The following is a 21347-nucleotide window of genomic DNA, read 5'->3' as shown; positions in this document are numbered from 1 at the left end:
AAAATTTCAGTTATACATAGCTGGGGGCCCGGCGTTTCCCGGTTGTACAATATGCTTAAACATGATATTTGAATTTATGCAGTTTGCATATGTATTATTATAGGATCAATCCTCTATTGAATTATATATTATGAGAAATAATTTGCCCGGTGGACTAATTCACAAAAGAATTATAAAAATAATAATGATAATGTTGTTCATCAAATTCCGTCTGTGTTTGTTTACAATATCAGGTCAGCTGATATTTGGGCTTGACAGTCTTGAAAATAGTCTCTCTTCTCTTACAGATAAAAGAGATTTTTTACAGGGGAATATTTTACATTACACTGGCTAAGGTTACACCGGTGTAACGTAACTAATTCCCCTACAAAAATTCATTTTTTATATAAGAGAAGAAGGACTATTTTTAAGATTGGATGTTTTCAATATTTTTATACTTATCACGGGAATTTCTGTACAAAAAAATATCTAAGAACACTGCCAGACATATAAATTATCTTTGTGTGAAATTTGCAAAATATAAGTTCAGCCATTTCGGAACCTATTAGCAAGGAACTCACATGCACACACACACACACATGCACACACACACACACACACACACACACACACACACACACACACACACACACACACACACACACACACACACACAGTGGCTTTCTACCATTTTCTCTTTTATTCTTCACCATTACATTTCAATCGTTAATCTTTTCTTGGAATAATTTCTTCTTCATGTTACCATTTCAGGGTGGCGCAACCAAAGACATTCCTTTAAACGCTTACATTCTTATCACACTTTTGGAAACGAAAGAATACAATTCGGTAAGTGACATTTAACGACAAAGAGAAAACAGAAATGAATAAGGTCTTTTGTGTGCTCCTTTTCCTAGCCCTGAATCTGAATCGAAAAAGTCTGAGTCGTACGACGATGTTTGCTTAAAACAGGTTTAAACGCTTCTTTCTTAGAACTGCCCCCCCTATGGAACACTGTTCTGCTGGCTTGCTTCTTGACCAACTGCAATATCGTTGCCTTCAAGTTCAATGTAAAAAAGTTTGGGAAAGTCTGATGACGTTCACTTTAGACAGGTCTGAACGCTTCTTTCTTAGAACTGCCCGCCTTTGGAACATTATTCTGCTGGCTTATTTCTTGATCGGCTAGAATATAGTTGCTTCTTGACTCACTACAATATCGTTGTCTTCAAGTCCAATGTAAACAAGTTCGGGAAAGTCTGACGATGTTCACTCTACACAGGTCTGAACGCTTCTATTCATTCCCCCCAGCAACCTGCTTTTATGATACCCAGGCGTACCTTAAAATCAGGTGTGGGACGCAATTTTTCAAGAACTATTTTTCAGAACCTATATTCTTCTCCTCCTCCTCCTCCTCCTTCTTCTAGAAATGAGATGAGTGTGTTGAAATAATGGCATTGTGATAATCGGTGCAAAACCAGATGCATATTCAATCTGATGTCTGCGAATTAACGCAATAGAAGTGTTGTTTGATAAGTTACATTCCCGATGTCCACATAATGTTATGTGATGGCTGTCTGTTTGAGAGTGTCACACTGCTCACAGAAGTTTTGAATGAGATCGGCCATCTTTTCCTCCTGAGTTCCACCATCTCAAACGATGGTCAGTCTTCATGGATATCTGCTCGGTTAAACTAATGCAGCAACTTTTGACATAAGTTGTTCCTTTCGAGATAAAATTTAATTACATTTACATGGTATGTGTGACCTTTCAGATGTCTAGCATATTAATGACATAATTGAGATCACTAGTTTTTCATGCGATCTCTACAAACGATATAATCGAGCTTTATATGTTGGTTAAACTCAATGTGAAAAAAGAAAGGCCTTGATTATAAAAGAAAAGGCCTTGATGAATATTATAAAAGAAAAGGCCTTGATGAATATTATGAAAAAATATAAAAAATGACGAGTTCTTAAATGCACTATTGTCTCACATATTACAGCATGATTATTCCTTTAACTTCAAACAAGTTAGACTAATTAAGTTCACTTTTAATGAATCTCCCCAAATACTTTTTGTAATCAACTTGCAAGTTAAAAAATGCAGGATTGTAGGCCCATATTCCAGCTTCGAAGCGAAACCAAAATCATGCTTGGAGTATGCAAGAAAACATGTTGTTCAGGCTGAGGTACAATGGGATATGGTTCATTGCACTGACGAATACAAAGATTAATATGTTTTTTGGATGACAAACTTATACGCCGGAGAATAGATGAAAAACCTTTTACTCAATGTGTGAATGTTACGTTTGATGGTGATTGGGTAGAGAATGATGAGTTGCCCCCCCTATCATCATCATCATCATCATCATCATCATCATCATCATGCATGGGGATATCAATGTGGTTCCAAGATACATCATAACCTTCAAGTATTTCCCATTTTTATGCAATGAACTTGCCAAAAGGCTGAGAAAATTATGACTTTATTTAACTAAGAAGGATTCGCCCTAATAAAGTGGCCAGCCCAGAGTTTTTTTTTTTTTTACACAGTGATCACCACTTATCAAGGCCCGGAAGCCACTCAGGGATAAGGGTTATTGCAAGTACATTACGTTAGTGTGGAGATTTGATGAAGTGTTTACTTAAGGGGGCGGTTCATTAGGAATTTGTTAACATTGGACTTGAAGACATCCAAGTTGTAGTCCGGAGGGAAGCAGGCAGACGGAACAGAGTTCCACAGGCGTGCAGTTCTAATAAAGAAGCTTTGTTCATGGAATCTGCGTTTTGATTTAGGCACAGATATAGAGTGGGGGAAATTTTTCACAGTGGATTCAGCTAGACGGGTGTTTTTCGTGAAAGATTGGCGAGGGGGGACCAGGGATTGGAGTTCAGACGAGCACCTGCCATGAAAATAACGATAAAACAAGGATAGGCTCGCAACGTCTCTTCTGTGGAAGAGAGGTGTTGAAGGGTAGAGAAAAGGGCATCCCCCACTAAACCACAAAGTCTATTTTGTACTCTGTCAAGGCATGATAGGCTGTTTTTAGCAGCTCCTGCCCAGATATGGCAACAGTATTCCATCCTTGGCCGTACTTGGCTTTTATATAGATAGAGAATTGCATCAGTAGTTAGATATCTTCTGGAGCGGTAGAAGGATCCCACCATCTTTCCAGCGACCTTGGCAACAGACTTGATGTACGTGTTCCATTTCAGATCAGGAGTAAAGGTCAAACCCAGAAGCTTGTCAAAACACGGGGCCTCACCCAGACGAGAGCCATCCATCACAATTGATGCCAGCTAGGGATCAGAGCGTTGATGATGTAAGGATAGGAGTTTGGTTTTGGATGCATTAAAGGTAACCAGCCACATCTTACATCTTCCCCCACTGAACCACGCGCTCGAGATCAGAGGAGAGAGAATCAAGTTCCGAGTTAAATCCAATAGAAAATGGTTAGAAGGTAATTGAAGAAATGGCTCAGAAAAGAAAGCCAATAAGTAAATAATGAAGGGAAATCGTTGAAAATAAGATGGTTACCAAATATTAAATTCTGTCGATATTTTGTTCACAATCAAGGCTTTACAAGATCGTTCCTTAACTTTTGTCAATTTATTTCCTTTATTTAATTTGTATGTGTTGTTTAAAGTTAGCAGAAGGAAAGGAGAAAAAGGGGAAAACAGATCAAACGAACAGAATTCTTACCGCGTGTGTGTCGGGCGAAGTTGGGCGAAAGAGAGAGAGAACTCAAGATGGCGCCCATAGTTTTAAAAGGTGTTCTCTGGTGGAAGTCACGCGAAATAACACGAAATCATGCGGGAGACATGTATAAAAGGAGTTGACAGGTGAGATCGGCGGCGAGACAGACAGACAGACGAAGGTCAGTGAAAGTGGTAATCTCGAACCCGGCGGTTGTTGGCTTGCAAAGACGAATTCTTTTTTTTTTTCTTTTTTTTATTTCTTTAATTTTTTTGTTCTAAACCAGGAACATTTTTAAAAAATCTATTATATAAAATTTTGTAACTTTGTATAATATTTATGCATGATATCCTAAATTAATTCAGTAAAAAAATATATATATATATTTAATATATATATATATATATATATATTTAATATATATATATATATATATATATATATATATATATATATATATATATATATACATACACCCTAAATATATATATACTATATATATATAAACGAAAAATTGGCTAAAAACATTAATTTCTTCACCCTCAACTGGGCACTTCTCTACAGGGAGAGGTTGTTTTTTTTTTTTCGTCGATATTTTTTAAAGTCATTCCCTCTTTTCGATTGTCTAGCCTTAATTTAAACCTACGTCACTTTCGGGTTGGCGCTGGTCATAACAGCAAAGACGTTACGTTTTTTCTCGTTCTTTTCCTTCTTCCCGATACGGGTTCTTACTACCACCTTTTTTTTTCTAGTCTAGTATATATATATATATATATATATATATATATATATATATATATATATATATATATATATATATATATAGTAAGTTATGAAATATATGTGGCGATTAAATTCCACATTGTATTCCACATTTCATACACTCTAGGATTCTTCAGGCTCACATAAACTTATACTTTCGTATATTAATTTATGTGAGTAAATGAAGTAGTTATATATTTAATATATATATATATATATATATATATATATATATATATGTATATATATATTCATATGTATTTAGTATATAGATAGATAGATAGATATTTCTTAAAAAATACCAGGTTAATAGAGATAGACACGCAAGAATTTACTCGTTTTAAGAGAGTTTTCTTTTATTGTTTCAGCCCCTATGAAGACATATACGGGGCTGAAACTCTTGTACAAAATGTTGTGACAAATAAAAGAAAAATTTACTGAAAATGCGTAAATTGTTGAATATCTCTTCCTCATAACCTGGTATCTTTAAAGAAAAATATGTAAAGCTTTAGTATTGCAATATTGACCTATCTAAATGAGAACTTTATTTTATTTATTCATATCTAACCGCTGCTCTGAGTAGTTAAATTACATAAAAACAGAGGATAAAAATTACTACCAGAAACTCGCCATGAAGCAAGCGAACAACAGAATATTTTGAGTTTTGAAAGAAACAACTTAGTTTATAGGCTTGTATATGAATGAACGGCTGAATACAATAAAAATGTTTAATGATTTTGCGTTTCCTGTAACGAGCAACAGCTTTGTGCACGTGACGTTTAAATTTTAAAGACTGCGTCTAACAAGTTCATTAAGTTAAGGCGCGGTCATATCGAAAAGAATAGAAAAATAGAAAAAAATAAAATAAAAAATAAAGGAGGAAAGAAAGGAAATAAATAAATAAAAATAAAACTATTCTGAATAAATTAAACAAAAAAAAATGAAAATCATTAAATAAATGAATAAATAAATCTCACAGAGATAACTACACTGTGGACGCTTGCTACCATTCATGCGGTATTTCTTCTAACCCAGAGCCACATAGCACATTGTTCAGTTACCTCTATGAGGCGTTTGCTAGCTGCGCTTCTTTTTCAGCTTTTAATTCCAAGCTATTCTAAAATTGATATAAAGAGCCTGAAATAAAACCTCTTGCTTCAGTTGAAGGATTGTAAGGTAACCGTCACGGGTCAGCTTTATAAATATGTTTGCTTACATATATGTATGTATATATATGAATGTATATATATATATATATATATATACTAGCATTTCAGCCCGGCGTTGCCCGGGTGTTTGGCGGTGTATGCTGTGTCTAGACCCAAAATTGTCGGAGGAGTTTGGTAGAGTTCTTAAAGGTCAAATCGTTGAAATTTGACCCTTTAACAGCCAAATTTCTGGCTGACACCCGTCACATCGATTTTCCCAAATCTCAGTACGCGGTATTTCAAATTTCGAGTCTATAGACTAAAAATTGACAGAGTTATTGCGTAGGGAAATGTACACAGACAGACAGACACGTTCACTTTTATAGATATATAGATATATATATATATATATACATATATATATGCATACATATATGTAATATATATATGTGTGTGTGTGTGTGTGTGTGTGTGTGTGTGTGTGTGTGTGTGTGTGTGTGTGTCACATTTTCTTTTCTGTAATTGTTTATTTCTTTAAATTTGAAATGAGCTGATATTTTTATTTTCTTTTTTATTGTTTTGTAGAAACAATATCAGCAGGCAGTGGATGCTCTTACGAAGAACCTGAAGGAATGGATTGATTCTGACGAGGAGAAAGATTCCTACTCGTTGGGAATTCTGTTGTATGCCATGAGCCTTTTGGGAGACGACAAATACTTTCAGATATTAGAAGCAAAGATTCAACACCAATCGACAAAAGAAGGTCAGTCAACAGTTATATATATTACAGCTACATCTGTATGCAATATTAAAACGCTGAAGATCTGGCTGAATGTTTTTCAGAGAACGAGAAAGGGTGAAAGAGATGAGAAATGGTGGAAGGCGAATGTATTTAACACAACAGTTTAATAACTTGGAATTTAATTCTTGTATTACTTGTTATGGGTTGAGCCAACAAAAAAATAAACAATTATTGACAATACTATCTGTTGGCTAGTGCAGTTTCTGACTTCTTGATTGGTAGTTCAATCACTCCATTTGATCCCTAGAATCTTCCTAATTTAAAAAAAAATTTTTTTTATTACATTTTCACCTCAAACAAGACACATTGCCACTTTGGTGTAGGGGGCTACTATCAGGGGCAGCAACTACTGGGGCACTATGTTGGGATTTGGGCAGCAAGATGTCAGTTCACGTTACACTTGAAATTCTGCATGTCAGTACAGTTGGGGAAGCAGGGACCTAGAATGGAATTCCAGAGTCTAGCGGTTCTGGGGAAGAAACTACTGGAGTAGAAAGATCTTTTACATCTAGGGATCTCTATTGCGTGGGGGTGGGATTTTGCTGCCTGTCGGGTTTGTCGAGGGTGTCTTACGTCGTGGGGACACAAGTGTCTGCAGTTCATCAGATCATTCGCCATTTAAATACTTGTAGAACAGGCAGAGGGATGCAACGTTTTGTCGATGGGACAGAAGCTGAAGCTTAGATGCCAGTTCAGGGCCTATCAGATTGGCGACTCTCTTTTGAACCTTGTCTAGGAGCAAGAGACTAGCAGCAGATGCACCAGCCCAAATGTGACAGCAATACTCCATACATGGGCGAATGGTGGCCTTATAGAGGTACAGGATACTTTCAGGTGTGAAAGGTAGACAGTTCTGGGAAGCCTTTTTCATGGAATCTGCGTTTAGATTTAGGCACTGATAGAGAGTGGGGGAAAATCATTGTAGTGTTTTTTGTGAAAGTTTGGCAAGGGGGGGGGAATCATAGATTGGAGGTCAGTCGAGCACTTGCTATGGAAATTCCGAGACAGGTATGCGACGCCTCTTCTGTGTGAAAGAGGTTGCAAGGAAGAGAAAAAGGCATCACCTACTAGGTTTCGAAGCTGGTTTTGAACTCTATCAAGGCTGGATAGGATGTGCTGAGCAGCTCCTGCCCAGGCATGGCAACAGTACTCCATTTCAGGGTGTACCTGGCTCTTATAAAGATATGGAATTGCATCAGCAGTTAGATACTTTCTGGAGTAGTAGAGTGATTGAACCATTTTCCCAGCTATCTTGGCAACAGATTTGATGTATGAATTCCACTTCAGATCAGGAGTGAAGGTCAGTCTCAAAATTTTGTCAAAACATGGAGCTTCCCCAAGACGAAAATGATTCATTTCAATTGAGGTGTGATGGGGGTTAGAGTGATTATCTGCAAATAGTGTCTAGGTTATGGTTATGGTTATGGTTATGGTTAGGGTTATGGTTATGGTTATGGTTAGGACATGATTAGCCCCAGAGGGAATTACCAACCAAATGTTTCAGTATTATTAAAAAAGACCAAAACTGAACTGGAAACAAACAAATCACAAGAAGAAATTGATGATATTAAACTGGTGGCCTTGTAGAAGTACAGGATACTCTCAGGTGTAAGTAGTCTTCTAGCTTGATAGAGGGAACCCACTTTCTTTACAGCAGCTTTAACAATGTCCTCAATTTATTTGTTCCAGTTCATATTGCCCGCAAATGTTAGGTCGAGGATTTTGAAGGAAGAATTCTCAGGTCGGGTGTTATAGGTGGTTGGAGAGGCGTCTTGTAATTGTTAAAGTAGAACAACTTAGTCTTGACAGTGGTTGTAGCAAGACGAGTGTTTGTTGCAAATGTTTTACAGGGAAGGGAACTAAAGATTGATGCTCAGTCGAGTACCTGCCCTGAAAATAATGATAATGTGTTTTCAGTAAGAAAAAGAGTTAGTAAGGAGCAGAAATGGACCTCACCTACTAGACTTTGTCAAGGCAGGAAAGAGTACTCGGAGCAGCTCCTCTCCCATATATGGCGACAGTACTTTACCTCAAGACATAAAGGGTGGAACGATTAAGTTGTTACCATACAGAAAACAACACTACATATTTATGAGGGGCGTGCAATAAGTAATTACCCTGACCCACTTCCCATAGCAATAGAGCAATGAAACTTGGCACAGTTATTAGTCTTTCTCTATATAGGTACCACCCAGAGTTATGCATTTCTCCCATCGTTTGATGCAGCTCTGGAGACCGTTTTTGTAGAACACCTCAGGTTGGTCCTCCAACCATGACGTGACTTCAGAAATCAAGGCTGCATCATCTGGGAAACGCTTTCCTTTAAAAAATAACTTCATGGCTGGGAAGAGGTGAAAGTCATAGCGTGCAAGGTCAAGAGAGTAGGGAGGATGGGGGAGGATTTCATAACCACACGCCCATGCTTCTGATCTGGCGACATATGAGTTGTGGACCAGAGTGTTGTCCTGCAGGAGGAGGGTACCTTTGCTGAACTTGCCCCGCCTCTTGATTTTGATAGCTTCCCTTAATTTCATCAAAAGTGAAGCATAATAGGTTCCTGTAATTGTGGTACCCTTTCCCAGGAAATCTGTCACCACTACTTTGTCCTGGTCCCAGAAGACTGTGAGCATGAACTTGCCAGCGGAGGGCTGCACCCTTGCCTTCTTTGGAGGTGGTGAGTCCAAGTGCTTCCACTGCATTGACTGGGCTTTGGTCTCTAGATCATAGTGATGGACCCAGATTTCATCCTGTGTAATCAGTCTTCTGAAAAACTTTGACTCATCTTCTTGGCACATCTCCAAATTCATCCTTGAGCACTCAACGCGTTCTTGCTTCTGAAATGGTGTGAGCAACCTGGGAATCCATCTGGCAGAAACCTTATGCATATGCAAATGGTCATGAATGATAGTTTCCACAGACCTTGTACTAATCTTGACATCTTGGGGTATTTGGCGAATAGTAATGTGCCAATCTTCCAAAATGGCAGCCTCAACTTGACGGACAGATGCCTCATCAATGGCAGAAGGGAGGGGGCGACCAGGTCTGGGATCTGTTTCCACAGACTTCCAGCCATGTTTGAATTCACGATGCCAGCGTTTTACAAGGTCATATGATCAGGCATTATCACCATAAGTTTCTTTCATTTCATCAAAAGTCTCCTGTGGTGTACGTCCTTTTAAATACAAAAACTGGATCACTGCTCGACATTCAGCAGGCTTCATTTCACACCTGACTCCGTTCAAACACCTGTAAAACAGAAACCACAATTTGTTCAGAGATGTAATTTTCCACATAACCCGTAGAGATATAAATCATTGCACATGCAAAATTTCAGCTAAATCAGACAACTAGAAGTGGGTCAGGGGCATTACTTATGTGCAATAAGTAATGCCCCTGACCCACTTCTCGTAATTTAAACCATTTATTGAAAAAATCAATTCAGGTAACTTGATTATGTAGTAAAGCTGACATCCAAGGTAGCCACTTTCAACCTCAATCACTGCCTTGATACACGCCTTTATTTTCATCACCCTAGGCATGTCCTTATTATTTGTAGCAATCCAGCGATGCATTTTGAGGGTGCTAGCGATGGTCCTATTGCCTTAACTTGGCTCAATAGCATAAGTCGTACAGTGGGGCATCACTAATCTCGCTCGTTGAATATTTTATCACTTCCAGACATAATTTTTTTTTTTTTTTACACAGTGATCACCACTTATCAAGGCCCGGAAGCCACTCAGGGATAAGGGTTATTGCAAGTACATCACGTTAGTGAGGAGATTTTATGAAGTGTTTAATTAGGGGGGCGGTTCATTAGGAATTTGTTAACATTAGACTTGAAGACATCCAAGTTGTAGTCCGGAGGGAAGCAGACAGACGGAACAGAGTTCCACAGGCTTGCAGTTCTAAGAAAGAAGCTTTGCTCATGAAATCCGCGTTTTGATTTAGGCACAGATATAGAGTGGGGGAAATTTTTCACAGTGGATTCAGCTAGACGGGTGTTTTTCGTGAAAGATTGGCGAGGGGGGACCAGGGATTGGAGTTCAGACGAGCATCTGCCATGAAAATAACGATCAAACAAGGATAGGCTCGCAACGTCTCTTCTGTGGGAGAGGGGTTGCAGGGTAGAGAAAAGGGCATCCCCCACTAAACCACAAAGTCTTTTTTGTACTCTGTCAAGGCATGATAGGCTGTTTTTGGCAGCTCCTGCCCAGATATGGCAACAGTATTCCATCCTTGGCCGTACTTGGCTTTTATATAGATAGAGAATTGCATCAGTAGTGAGATATCTTCTGGAGCGGTAGAAGGATCCCACCATCTTTCCTGCGACCTTGGCAACAGACTTGATGTACGTGTTCCATTTCAGATCAGGAGTAAAGGTCAAACCCAGAAGCTTGTCAAAACACGGGGCCTCACCCAGACGAGAGCCATCCATCACAATTGATGCCAGCTGGGGATCAGAGCGTTGATGATGTAAGGATAGGAGTTTGGTTTTAGATGCATTAAAGGTAACTAGCCACATCTTCCCCCACTGAACCACGCGCTCGAGATCAGAGGAGAGAGAATCCGAGAGAACTTCGTCATTTACAGCCTTTGATGTGTTGCCGTAGATGGTCGTGTCATCAGCATAGATGTCAACGAATGATTTAAGTATGTGTTTAGGGAGGTCATTGATGTAGATCAGGAAGAGAGTTGGGCCCAGGATTGACCCCTGAGGGACTCCAGCATTTATATTTCAGGCCTCCGATTTTTGTCCATCTACCACTACTCTTATGAGCCTATCGGAGAGAAATGATTTAATGATTGAGAAAACATTTCCAGTTATACCGTAGCTGGAAATCTTGTGAAGTAGACCCTTATACCATACTTTGTCAAAAGCCTTTGATATGTCAAGAGCAATTTCCCTAGAAAGGAAGCCTTTGTCAAGAGATTCACTAATCCTGTGGGATATAACCGTCAGCACATCTGCGGTAGATCTTGCAGAGCGGAAACTATATTGTGTGTCACTAAGAAGGTTATTCCTGCTGAGGTGGTTGACTATTTCTCTATTTAATATTGATTCCTTTTTTAACACTATAATTGGGATGCCACAGGGCCAGTTGCTTTACTGGAATCTAGGTTTTTTATTAGCTTGGCGACCTCATGCACGGATATTTGTATGTTACCTAGCTTGTTCTGTGTTATAGGAGGAAATATGGGGAGTTGATGGCCTTCGTTGCATAGGGTAGAATTAGCTGCAAAGTTCTTTGCAAATAGTTTGGCCTTGTCTGACGCTGACGAGATAACCTCTGGTCCATTGATAATGGTTGGGATAGAACGCACACTTCTGTTCAGGATCCTATTTGTTATTTGCCAAAACTGGTGGGAACCTAGCCGCTGATCAGCTACCTTGGATTTAACAGACTGGGCATATAGCTCTCTTGCATTTTTTATTACTCTTTTACAGTGGTTGCTGGCAGTCGTGAAAGCAGCTTTAGTCTCAGTGCATCTATTACGTTGGTAGTTATGGAAAAAGTGATTTCTGTGCGCGATAGCAGCAGCACATTCTGGGGAGAACCATGGCTGGCTGTTGGGTTTTTGTTGGAATTTTTTAGATGGTATGAATTGGTCTATGCCTACAATTAACCATTCGGTCAGATCTGATACTATAGAGGACACTTCCTTTTTAAACATGGAGTGCAGAGGTAAATCAGATATGAATGTACGGAAGCTATCCCAGTCAGCCATAGAGTATCGGTATACAGTACGGTGGAGGGGTACGTCTGATGGCTTCTTACATTTTGTTTTTATCTTAACTGATACGACGGAGTGGTCGGAGGATCCTAAAGGAGAATGAACGGTACATGAACATAGCTCAGGGGAAGTTGAAAGAAAAAGGTCTAAGAGGCTTGCATATTGATTGGGTGTATCGGGCACATGGGTGGGTTCGCGAACAATCTGAGTGAGGTCATAAGCAATGGCAAAATCATGACAAAACCTCCCCTCATCATCTGTCTTATTTGAATGGGTCAGCCATTCCACGTTATGGACGTTGAAGTCACCACAGATGTGGATGTTAGCCGAGGGATGTGAAGACAGTATGTGGTCTATTTTCTCAGATATGCTTTTAAAGATAGTAACTCCGCTGTTGTGGGGCCTATAGAGGGCAAATATAAATGCAGTGGTGTTAGCAAGTGTAACCCTGAAGCACATATAGGGTAAATTAGGATCTTCTCTAGAGATATCCCTGCCACATGGGAAGCCATCCTTAATGTAGGCACATATTCCATGCCCATGGCGATCTTGGGAGTCAGATTTAGCTGTTAAATTGGAGTATCCATTAATTATGAACTCATCTAGGGAAGTGGTCGGCCCTATTCCAGTTTCACATAGAAATAATATGTCCGGTTTCGTCTCCTGTAATTGGGTTTCAACCTCTGGAAGGTTGGAACGTAGACCCCTGATATTGGAGAAGGAGACCTGGTAGTAGGGGTCTACGCTGGAAGATGGGGTTCTAGGTTTAATCGAGTTTTTATTCTGGAGATATTTCATGTTGAGGTTTTGGGATTTGTGGAATAGGTCGGCATACTTAGTTAGAGCAGTACAGAGAGGGAAAGTAAGAGAGAAAAAGACAGGAAAATTTTTTTTTTATTTGTAGCACACGAAAAGGTAAAGCCGTAACAATTACCCACTAGTATGGCATTGAGAGGCCCCAACAGAGACTATTGCATGGTCCAGATCCACTCACCAAACGGCAATACAGCAGTCCCAGTACTTTGCGCCTGCTGATAGGACAGCCTCCTTAGTGGTTAATCCAAGGTTCGGGTCCCTGACTATCAGGCGGATAACGTCAGCCCAGACAAAACGTTTACCTCCAGCACCCTTACTAGTGACATGGCAACAAGGACAGACAAAGACAGAAAAATATCCGACATCTCAGACTACTGGTCACCAAGTAGTACCGACCTTTAAGCAGCTTTTTCTTCACCCTTTTTCAGAAACATCACTCATTGAATGAGGACTGAATGACAATAATAATATAAAAAATAATAATAGAAGGCTCCTATTGCTCTTAGGATTTGTACATAACTGGCCAACTAGTAGATGGTTTACAACAAAAAAAGAAAACAGGTTTTCATCAAACAGAAATGGAATCATGTCTTCTTTTCTAGAGTGAAAATTCTATTGTTCAATCCTGTGTTTGACTTTTATACAAGTAAAGGATTGTGTCAGAAGTTTGATACTTTCTGGAGAAGTAGACTGACCCAACCATTTTTTCCAGCAACCTTGGCGACAGATTTGATGTAAGTCAATTGTTATAATTACGATTCTTTTCTTGTGTGATAATTCCAGGTGACAGGCAGTATTGGAAGCTGAAAAATAATCACGACAATTTTCAGTCATCCATTGATGAGCAGGGCAATATCGAAATCGCTTCCTACGTTCTATTGGCCTTTACAGAAAAAGGGATGTTGAAAGAAGCAATTCCAATCATGAAATGGCTTTTGACTCAGCGCAATTCTTTGGGCGGCTACAGTTCCACACAGGTAAGTGAAGAATTGGAAGAGAGTTCTACAGGCGTGCACTTCTAAGAAAGAAGCTTTGTTCATGGAATCTACGTTCTGTTCACATTTTAGCTATCTTGGAATATGCTGCTTCCTAACATTATAAGAGAGACTAACTCTTCTCCCGACTTCTAAGTCCCGTCTAGACTATCTAATGTTTCCTCTTCAACTCCACTCTTTCAACTAACTTGTCTGTATATATTAAAACTAACTCTTTGTGCTTACATCATTCGACTACACAAAGACTTAACAGGTGACTTCTCAGTCACAATTTCTCTGGCCAAATTTATTGCTCGTGTATTTGACATTTGTTTATCGTTCCTAATATCTCCACTACATTCCAAAACTTATAAACATTATTTGTTCTTGTAGCACGATTATTTACGATAATTATCATAATGTTCTTTCATAATAATAACTTCTTTAAAGAAACATCTTTTTTTTATTACATTTTCACCCAAAACAAGGTACAGTGACACTTTGATGTACTATCAGGGACATAAGTTGCAGGGATACTATGTAGGGAGTTGAGCAGCAAGATGTCTGTTCGCATTACACTTGAACTTCTGCATGTCAGTACAGTTGGAAAAGCAGAAACTCAGAAGAGAGTTCCAAAGTCTATTGAAGTAGAAGGCTTCCTTACATTTAGAGATCTCTACTGTGTAGGGGTGGGACTTTGCTGCTTATCGGATTTGTTGGGAGTATTACCGTTGAGGGGGTACAAGGGTTTGTAGTTCGTCAGAGCGTTCACCATTGAAATACTTGTAAAACAGGCAGAGTGATGCAGCATTTCGCTGATGGGACAGAGGTTGAAGCTTAGATAACAGTTCAGGATCTATCAGGTTAGCGACTGTCTTTTGAACTCTGTCCAGGAATGAGAGACTAGTAGCAGATGCGCCAGCCTAAATATGACAACACAACTCCATACAAGGGTGAACAGTGACCTCGTAAAGGTACAGTATACTTTTAGGCATTAGTAACTTTCTAGCATGGTAGAGAGAGCCCATCTTCTTTGTAGCAGCCTTGATCTTCTTTGCAGCAGCCTTGGCAATGCTCTCGATGTATCTTCTCTAACTCATGTTCCCTGTGAACGTTAAGCCAAGGAGTTTAAAAGAAGTATTTTCAGGTAATGTATCTTTAGCCATAGCTATTGGTTGTTGAGGTTTCTTGTAATTATTGAAACAAACGAGCTTAATGTTACCAGCATTGAACGTTACCATCCATTTTTGACCTCATTCCACTACAGACTGGAGGTCTTCTTTTAATAATAATAGTCAATCTTACAATCGACTATTAGAAAGGTCATGTGGCGTCTTCTGGGAGGCTAATACATAACACTACTATGTTGCCATATGCTGTCAATAGAGAGATTAGACCCACTTTGAGCATTTCAAGGATTGTCAATATGATTATGCGGATGGAGACCTCAATGTATGGTGCAATTTCTTGTTACGGCGTTTATGATACGGGCAGTTTTCTCCATCTGACGTGCTGTAACCAGAATCATGTCGTTTTAACGCTTTTTTCAACCCTCGTAGCCATATAAGAGTACTGGTTGGATAAGTGTGTTGCATGTTGCCACTCTTGCATGCAATGGAATCATTGGGTTAAATCTATAAAAAAAACTGTTGATGTACACGCTTGAAATTTAGCATGTAGGAAATTTGGTATGTGGAAAAATTTTATTAGGCTTTTATCTGTTAAAAAAATTTTTATTAGGCTTTTATCTGGAAAAAAAATTTTTATTAGGCTTTTATCTGTTAAAAAAATTTTATTAGGCTTTTATCTGTTAAAAAAATTTTTATTAGGCTTTTATCTGGAAAAAATTTTTTATTAGGCTTTTATCTGGAAAAAAGGCTGCTAAGGAGTCAAAATTGAAAAATTGGTATGTGGGGGGTCATCGGATTTGTATCTGTTTATCAATTGTTTCATGAATGTGCATGCACAGTCAGAAAACATGCCAGTTTTTTTTTTATGTTGAGAATAAGTAGGTTTGAAAACAGTTTGTAAAGATCGTGTCAAGCTGGTCTAATGATTATCGTACTTGACTCACTGTCTTTAGGTTTTTATTTCAATCTCAGCTCGAGTGAACTGTTTAGAAAAAAAACAATTCTCGCATGCTCATGTCTCAGTTTCTGTATTAATTAAAATATAATATGCATATTTTACGACTGGACAATCCTGGTCGGCCTACTAGTTATCAATATCTTTCTGGAGACTCATTTTGTTTTTTATACAAGATTAAACCTTCATTAAGTTTTCGGACATTTTTTGTACAGGCATTTAAAACTGTCATAGACTCTTGTAAATTCAGTATGTTATTGCTATGCATCTTATGAGACGACTGACCAATTTTTATGATTTCACGTTCAAATGAACAGCTACAGCAGGAATTGAAATACACTCTACTAAAGCCTGATTGTCACAGCTGGTGAATTTTAAAAATGCAATCTGGACATGATAAGAATTTAGAAGAACGATATGCAATAAAATTTTGTTTTAAACTTTGAAAAAATGCCACAGAAATGCACAAGATGCTTCAAACTGCTTTTGGACCATCTTGCATGAATCGAGCATCAGTTTTTGAGTGGCATAAGAGATTCAAGGAAAAAAGGCAGGGAATTTGTGTAGGATGATGAAAGGTGTGAGAGGAGTAAAGAAGTCGGAACAGTAGAGTTGATTGGCCAAATAAAGAATTTCATGGATAAGGACCATCATGTGCCTATAGAAACAATAAGTGCGCAGTTTGATGACAGTGTGAGAATGGTACACACAGTTATTCTTGCGGAACTGAAGATGCAGAAGATTTGTGTGAAGTTTGTCCCAAAGGTGCTCAGAGAAGATCAGACTATTTGGCCAAGATGGGCATCAACACAGTTCCTCATCCTCCCTATAGTCCAAACCTTGCCCACTGTGACTTTTTTTTTTATCTCCCAAGCTCAAGGAAAACCTTAGAAGCTGTCGTTATGAGACAGTTGAAGAGATGAAAGCAGTTGTGACGAGAGTCATTGACAGACGCTCATACAAGAGGATTTCCATGCACCTTCCAGAAGTTGTTGGAATCGTACCACAAGTGCATTGCAGCTGGAGGAGATTACTTCGAAGGGGACTAAAATTTCATGCATGTATTGTAAATAAAAGTGTCCATAAAACTAAAACATCTCGTAAGTGTCAGATTTTGAGAATTGTAATAAAAACGGCCAGCAAGGTTGAAAGACGTCATTGCACTTACATTGATAACTTATTATATAAATATGTAGTTTATTCCAAAGATTCATTTTTAACATTTATATTTTAAATACAATTTGGCCAAACTGCTCGTGCGCATATCGCATAATCTAGAGGTCCAATTTTAATAAACTCTATACATTGAATTAGGAGTATTTCGACAATAACAAATTGAATGTCTTCCAAGTGGTCTATTCTGTCTGGTTTATTAGTGTAGATATGGGACTTTACATATGCCCCCCCCTCCCAAATAAAAAACAATTTAAGTGTTAAATCGTACGAGAGATGATCAGTTGACATTTCGTGAAATTATTCGTTCATCAAATGTTTCTTCTAAGTGAAAATGATTTTTGTGAATGAACTGGATTCGAACCTGGGACACTCAGATTATTGGTAACTGTCGTTAACCACTAAACCACCGTCATTTGCAATTTGCAAAAGCTGCTTCGGGATGAATTGCTAAATTAAACTGAACTAAAAATAATGCCAGTTCACATCTTCAAAGTCGGCTTGAAAGTCAACACCAAAATGTACCTGGATGTGTTGAAGAGTGTGGTGATCCCCTAGTGCAATCAGGTGGCTGCTGGCAGACCCTAGGTGTGGCAGCAAGACTGTGCACTAGCCCACAAGTCCAAAGAAATCCAGACTTGGCTTCAGAAGAAGCGCTACGACTTTGTACCCTTCTCTCACTAACCCTCCTCCTCCCACGACCTGAACCCGCTGAACTACTTTGTTTGGTCATACATCGAGAGCATCACCAACATGACCTCCTACAACACCAAAGCTAGCCTGATTGTTGCCATCCACTTAGTATTTGTTGAGCTTCTGTCAGCGCTTGTGGAAAAGGCATGCTCCTAGTTCAGGACCCGTATCGAGGTGGTGATTGAGGCTGAAGACGGCTACCTTGAATAGATGTCAGCTCTACTACATAATCAAGTTACCTGAATTGATTTTTTCAATAAACGGTTTGAAATAAGCTGTAGTGTTGTTTTCTAACAAGCGACAAATTTATCGTTCCAGCGAAATATATAGCGATATATAAATATATATATATATACATATATATAACTACTTCATTTACTCACATAAAATTAATATACGAAAGTATAGATTTATGCGTAAACTTTAAGTATTTACTTCAAAAGTGCTCAATACGTAGGTAGAGCTAGTTAGTAATTTATAAAATATATATGGCGATTAAGCTACACTTTACATTGGCATCACCACTTATCAAGGCCAAGAGGCCACTCGAGGATAAGGGTTAAAGAGTGTACAGTAGACAATTGGACAATATAGTACTCGTTAGTAATGGAAATTCGGTAAATTTGTTAAGAAGTGGAACGGCTCATCAAGAACTTGTATATGCGACTTGAAGATGACCATATTGTAGTCAGCTGGAAAGCAGGAAAACGGAAGACAATTCCACAGGCGTGCAATTCTAAGAAAAAAGCTTTGTTCATGGAGTCTACGTTAAGGTTTAGGCACAGATAAAGAGTGGGGGGAATTATTGATAGTGTTTTCAGCTAGACGAGTGTTTCTTGTGAAAGTTTGGCGAGGGAGGACCATAGATTGAAGCTCAGTCGAGCACTTTCCATGAAAATAACGATACAGCAGAGACAAATTCGCAACATCTCTTCTGTGAGATAGAGGTTACAGGAAAGAGAAAAAGACATCTCCTACGATATATATATATATATATATATATATATATAGATATATATATATGTAGAGAGAGAGAGAGAGAGAGAGAGAGAGAGAGAGAGAGAGAGAGAGAGTTCTTATTTGGATGTTGGCCACCAGGAGGAGTACATTCCAGTTAGGCATATTGTTTTATGAATGAAATCTTGGTGTTTGCCAATGATCGTGGAAAGTTATAGTCAGGAGAACCCGAAAAGAATTCTCGATCTGAATAATCGATATTTCCATATTAATATGAATGAAGAAAGTTTGAAGAGTTTCAGTCATTACGAACTAAAGAGCGTTACGACTGGTGACCAATTTGTGACTCTATCAGTTATGTGAGTGCAGTATAACGATCTATGGAAGTGAAATCCAGCTAATTAGGATTTAAGACTTTAAGAGAAATGATACAAGAATGAGCAATGTGTAGTATGTCAATTTCTTAAAGCTATGATGATGATGATGATGATGATGATGATGATGATGATGATGATGATGATGATGGGTGAAGATCTTCAAATTACTTTATTTAGAAAAAATGTATAATTTGATTAAATAACTAAAGCATTTTGATTTGTCTCCCTTGATTAAGAACTCTCCAGTGTAATATTATTGCACTTAACTGTTTAAATGTTAGATAATTACAAATAATGTTTGCATTAAACTGTTCTAAGATTTAATAAAAGTTGTGTTCTTTGGATTATTCGAACGCTGTTCTTATCTTGAGTGTTATTTTTACAACATTTCGGCCGATGTAACCTCCGACATTCGTACTGGAATTGAATCCAAGGACACGTTGTGTAACGCATAAAGTATTTGGCAAAATTCAGTTGTAAATTACACTTTTCTGGAGGTTGAAGTTTCAACTTTAGTGCACACGATACGAAGTATCTAATTTCGAAGTGTTTAAGAAATTTGGAGATTATATCGGCCGAAATGTGAAAATAACACTCAAGATGAGAACAATATTCTGAATAATCCAAAATAATCCAAATTATCAATCCTCATCTAAAAATTTCAGAAACAGTTCATAAGTTTTTATTTCCTCGTTCATCGATAATGCAAGATGTGACACAAGGTTGAAAGGTAGAGATACCCAACTCATTGGCCCAATATCTAAAAATAATTTTAATCTTTTTAAAATTCATATTTTCACTCAATTATTTTATCTTTTTGTTTTAATTCGATTTGGGGCCCATTACGATGCAACGTGCCTGTGTTGACAAGCTCTGTCAACTATTGTAATGCTTGATTGAATTTCTTTTTCTCTGTTTGATAGGACACCGTTATGTCTCTGCAAGCCTTGGCAGCCATGGCCTTATCCCAGAGATCGTCTTCGGAAATGAAAATTGATGTGACAGCTTTCAATTCGCGCGGTTATTCTTATACTTTCCCTACAATCACTCGAGATATTTCTACAATGCTCATCTCACACGCGGTAAGTAGTGCGTGTCGGCCAGTTCTACCTTCTGCATTATATCGTACCCACATAACACTCCTCGATATTCGTCCTTATAAAGCTTGCCAGTTACTTACGTAAGATACGACTGGAAAAACTGCTGTTTTGATGTTTTGATCATCTTCCTACTTTTCTTTCTTTCTTTTTTCTTTCCTTTTTCTTTCTTCTTCTTCTTCTTCTTCTTCTTCTTCTTCTTTCTCTCTCCGTCTACATACATACGCACACACACATATATTTTACATTTATATGTAAAAACATGTGGACTATAAAGTGAACTGTTTAACCCATGATATTTCGAAATTAAATGCTTCTCATCAGAAGAGTAGAGTTTTATATATATATATGTATATATATATATATATAAATATATATATATATACATATATATATATATATATATATATATATATATATACATAAAAATAGCATAAAAATATTAGGCTGAAATAAAAAATAAAAATTATACCGTATATGTATGCATATATATATATATATATATATATATATATATATATATATATATATATATGCATATGTGTGTGTATATATAGTATTTATTAAATAGATATATAAAGAAAAATTATAAGATAAAAAAAGTATAAGTATATACATATACTTATATTTGTCCTATATATAACGTTATTCTTTTCCGATGAGAAGCATGAAGCATCGAAATACCATGATCTAAAGAGTTTTCTTTAAATTTCACATTTTTTTCTTAATGATCTGATTATCAAATAAATGTTATTTAATTTAACTTTGCACTGATATCAGTTGTTTCTTTTATATATATATATATATATATATATATATATATATATATATATATATATATACATATTCTGTTGAAATATATTTTCTTATAACATATACCAATCCTTATTTAAGAAGCTCAATGTAATTACAGAGCAATATAGTGAATAAATGACAAAAAACTATACATTCCAAAATTCATGATGTTGACCATCTCATAATTTATTCCTTTAATTCCGTAAATGTTAACTGAATTAAAGGAATAAATTATAAGATGATCAACATCATGAATTTTGGAA

At 37.5% G+C, this 21347-nt stretch overlaps 1 protein-coding gene across 1 annotated transcript in view; it reads left to right on the top strand.

Moving 5' to 3' along the window:
* Nucleotides 1-21347, top strand: part of LOC145288265 (CD109 antigen-like) — a 345184-nt gene that overhangs the window by 308918 nt on the left and 14919 nt on the right. Inside the window, exons 29-32 of the mRNA XM_080136304.1 lie at nt 751-825; nt 6168-6345; nt 13717-13910; nt 20116-20274. Of these exons, the coding sequence (XP_079992430.1) occupies nt 751-825; nt 6168-6345; nt 13717-13910; nt 20116-20274 (606 nt within the window). The remainder of the gene's footprint in view (nt 1-750; nt 826-6167; nt 6346-13716; nt 13911-20115; nt 20275-21347) is intronic.

Source organism: Euprymna scolopes, chromosome 2 (assembly GCF_053919585.1).
Source record: "Euprymna scolopes isolate OS-2025 chromosome 2, ASM5391958v1, whole genome shotgun sequence".
Taxonomy (NCBI): Eukaryota; Metazoa; Mollusca; class Cephalopoda; order Sepiida; family Sepiolidae; genus Euprymna; species Euprymna scolopes.
This window is presented reverse-complemented; position numbering and strand designations above follow the sequence as displayed.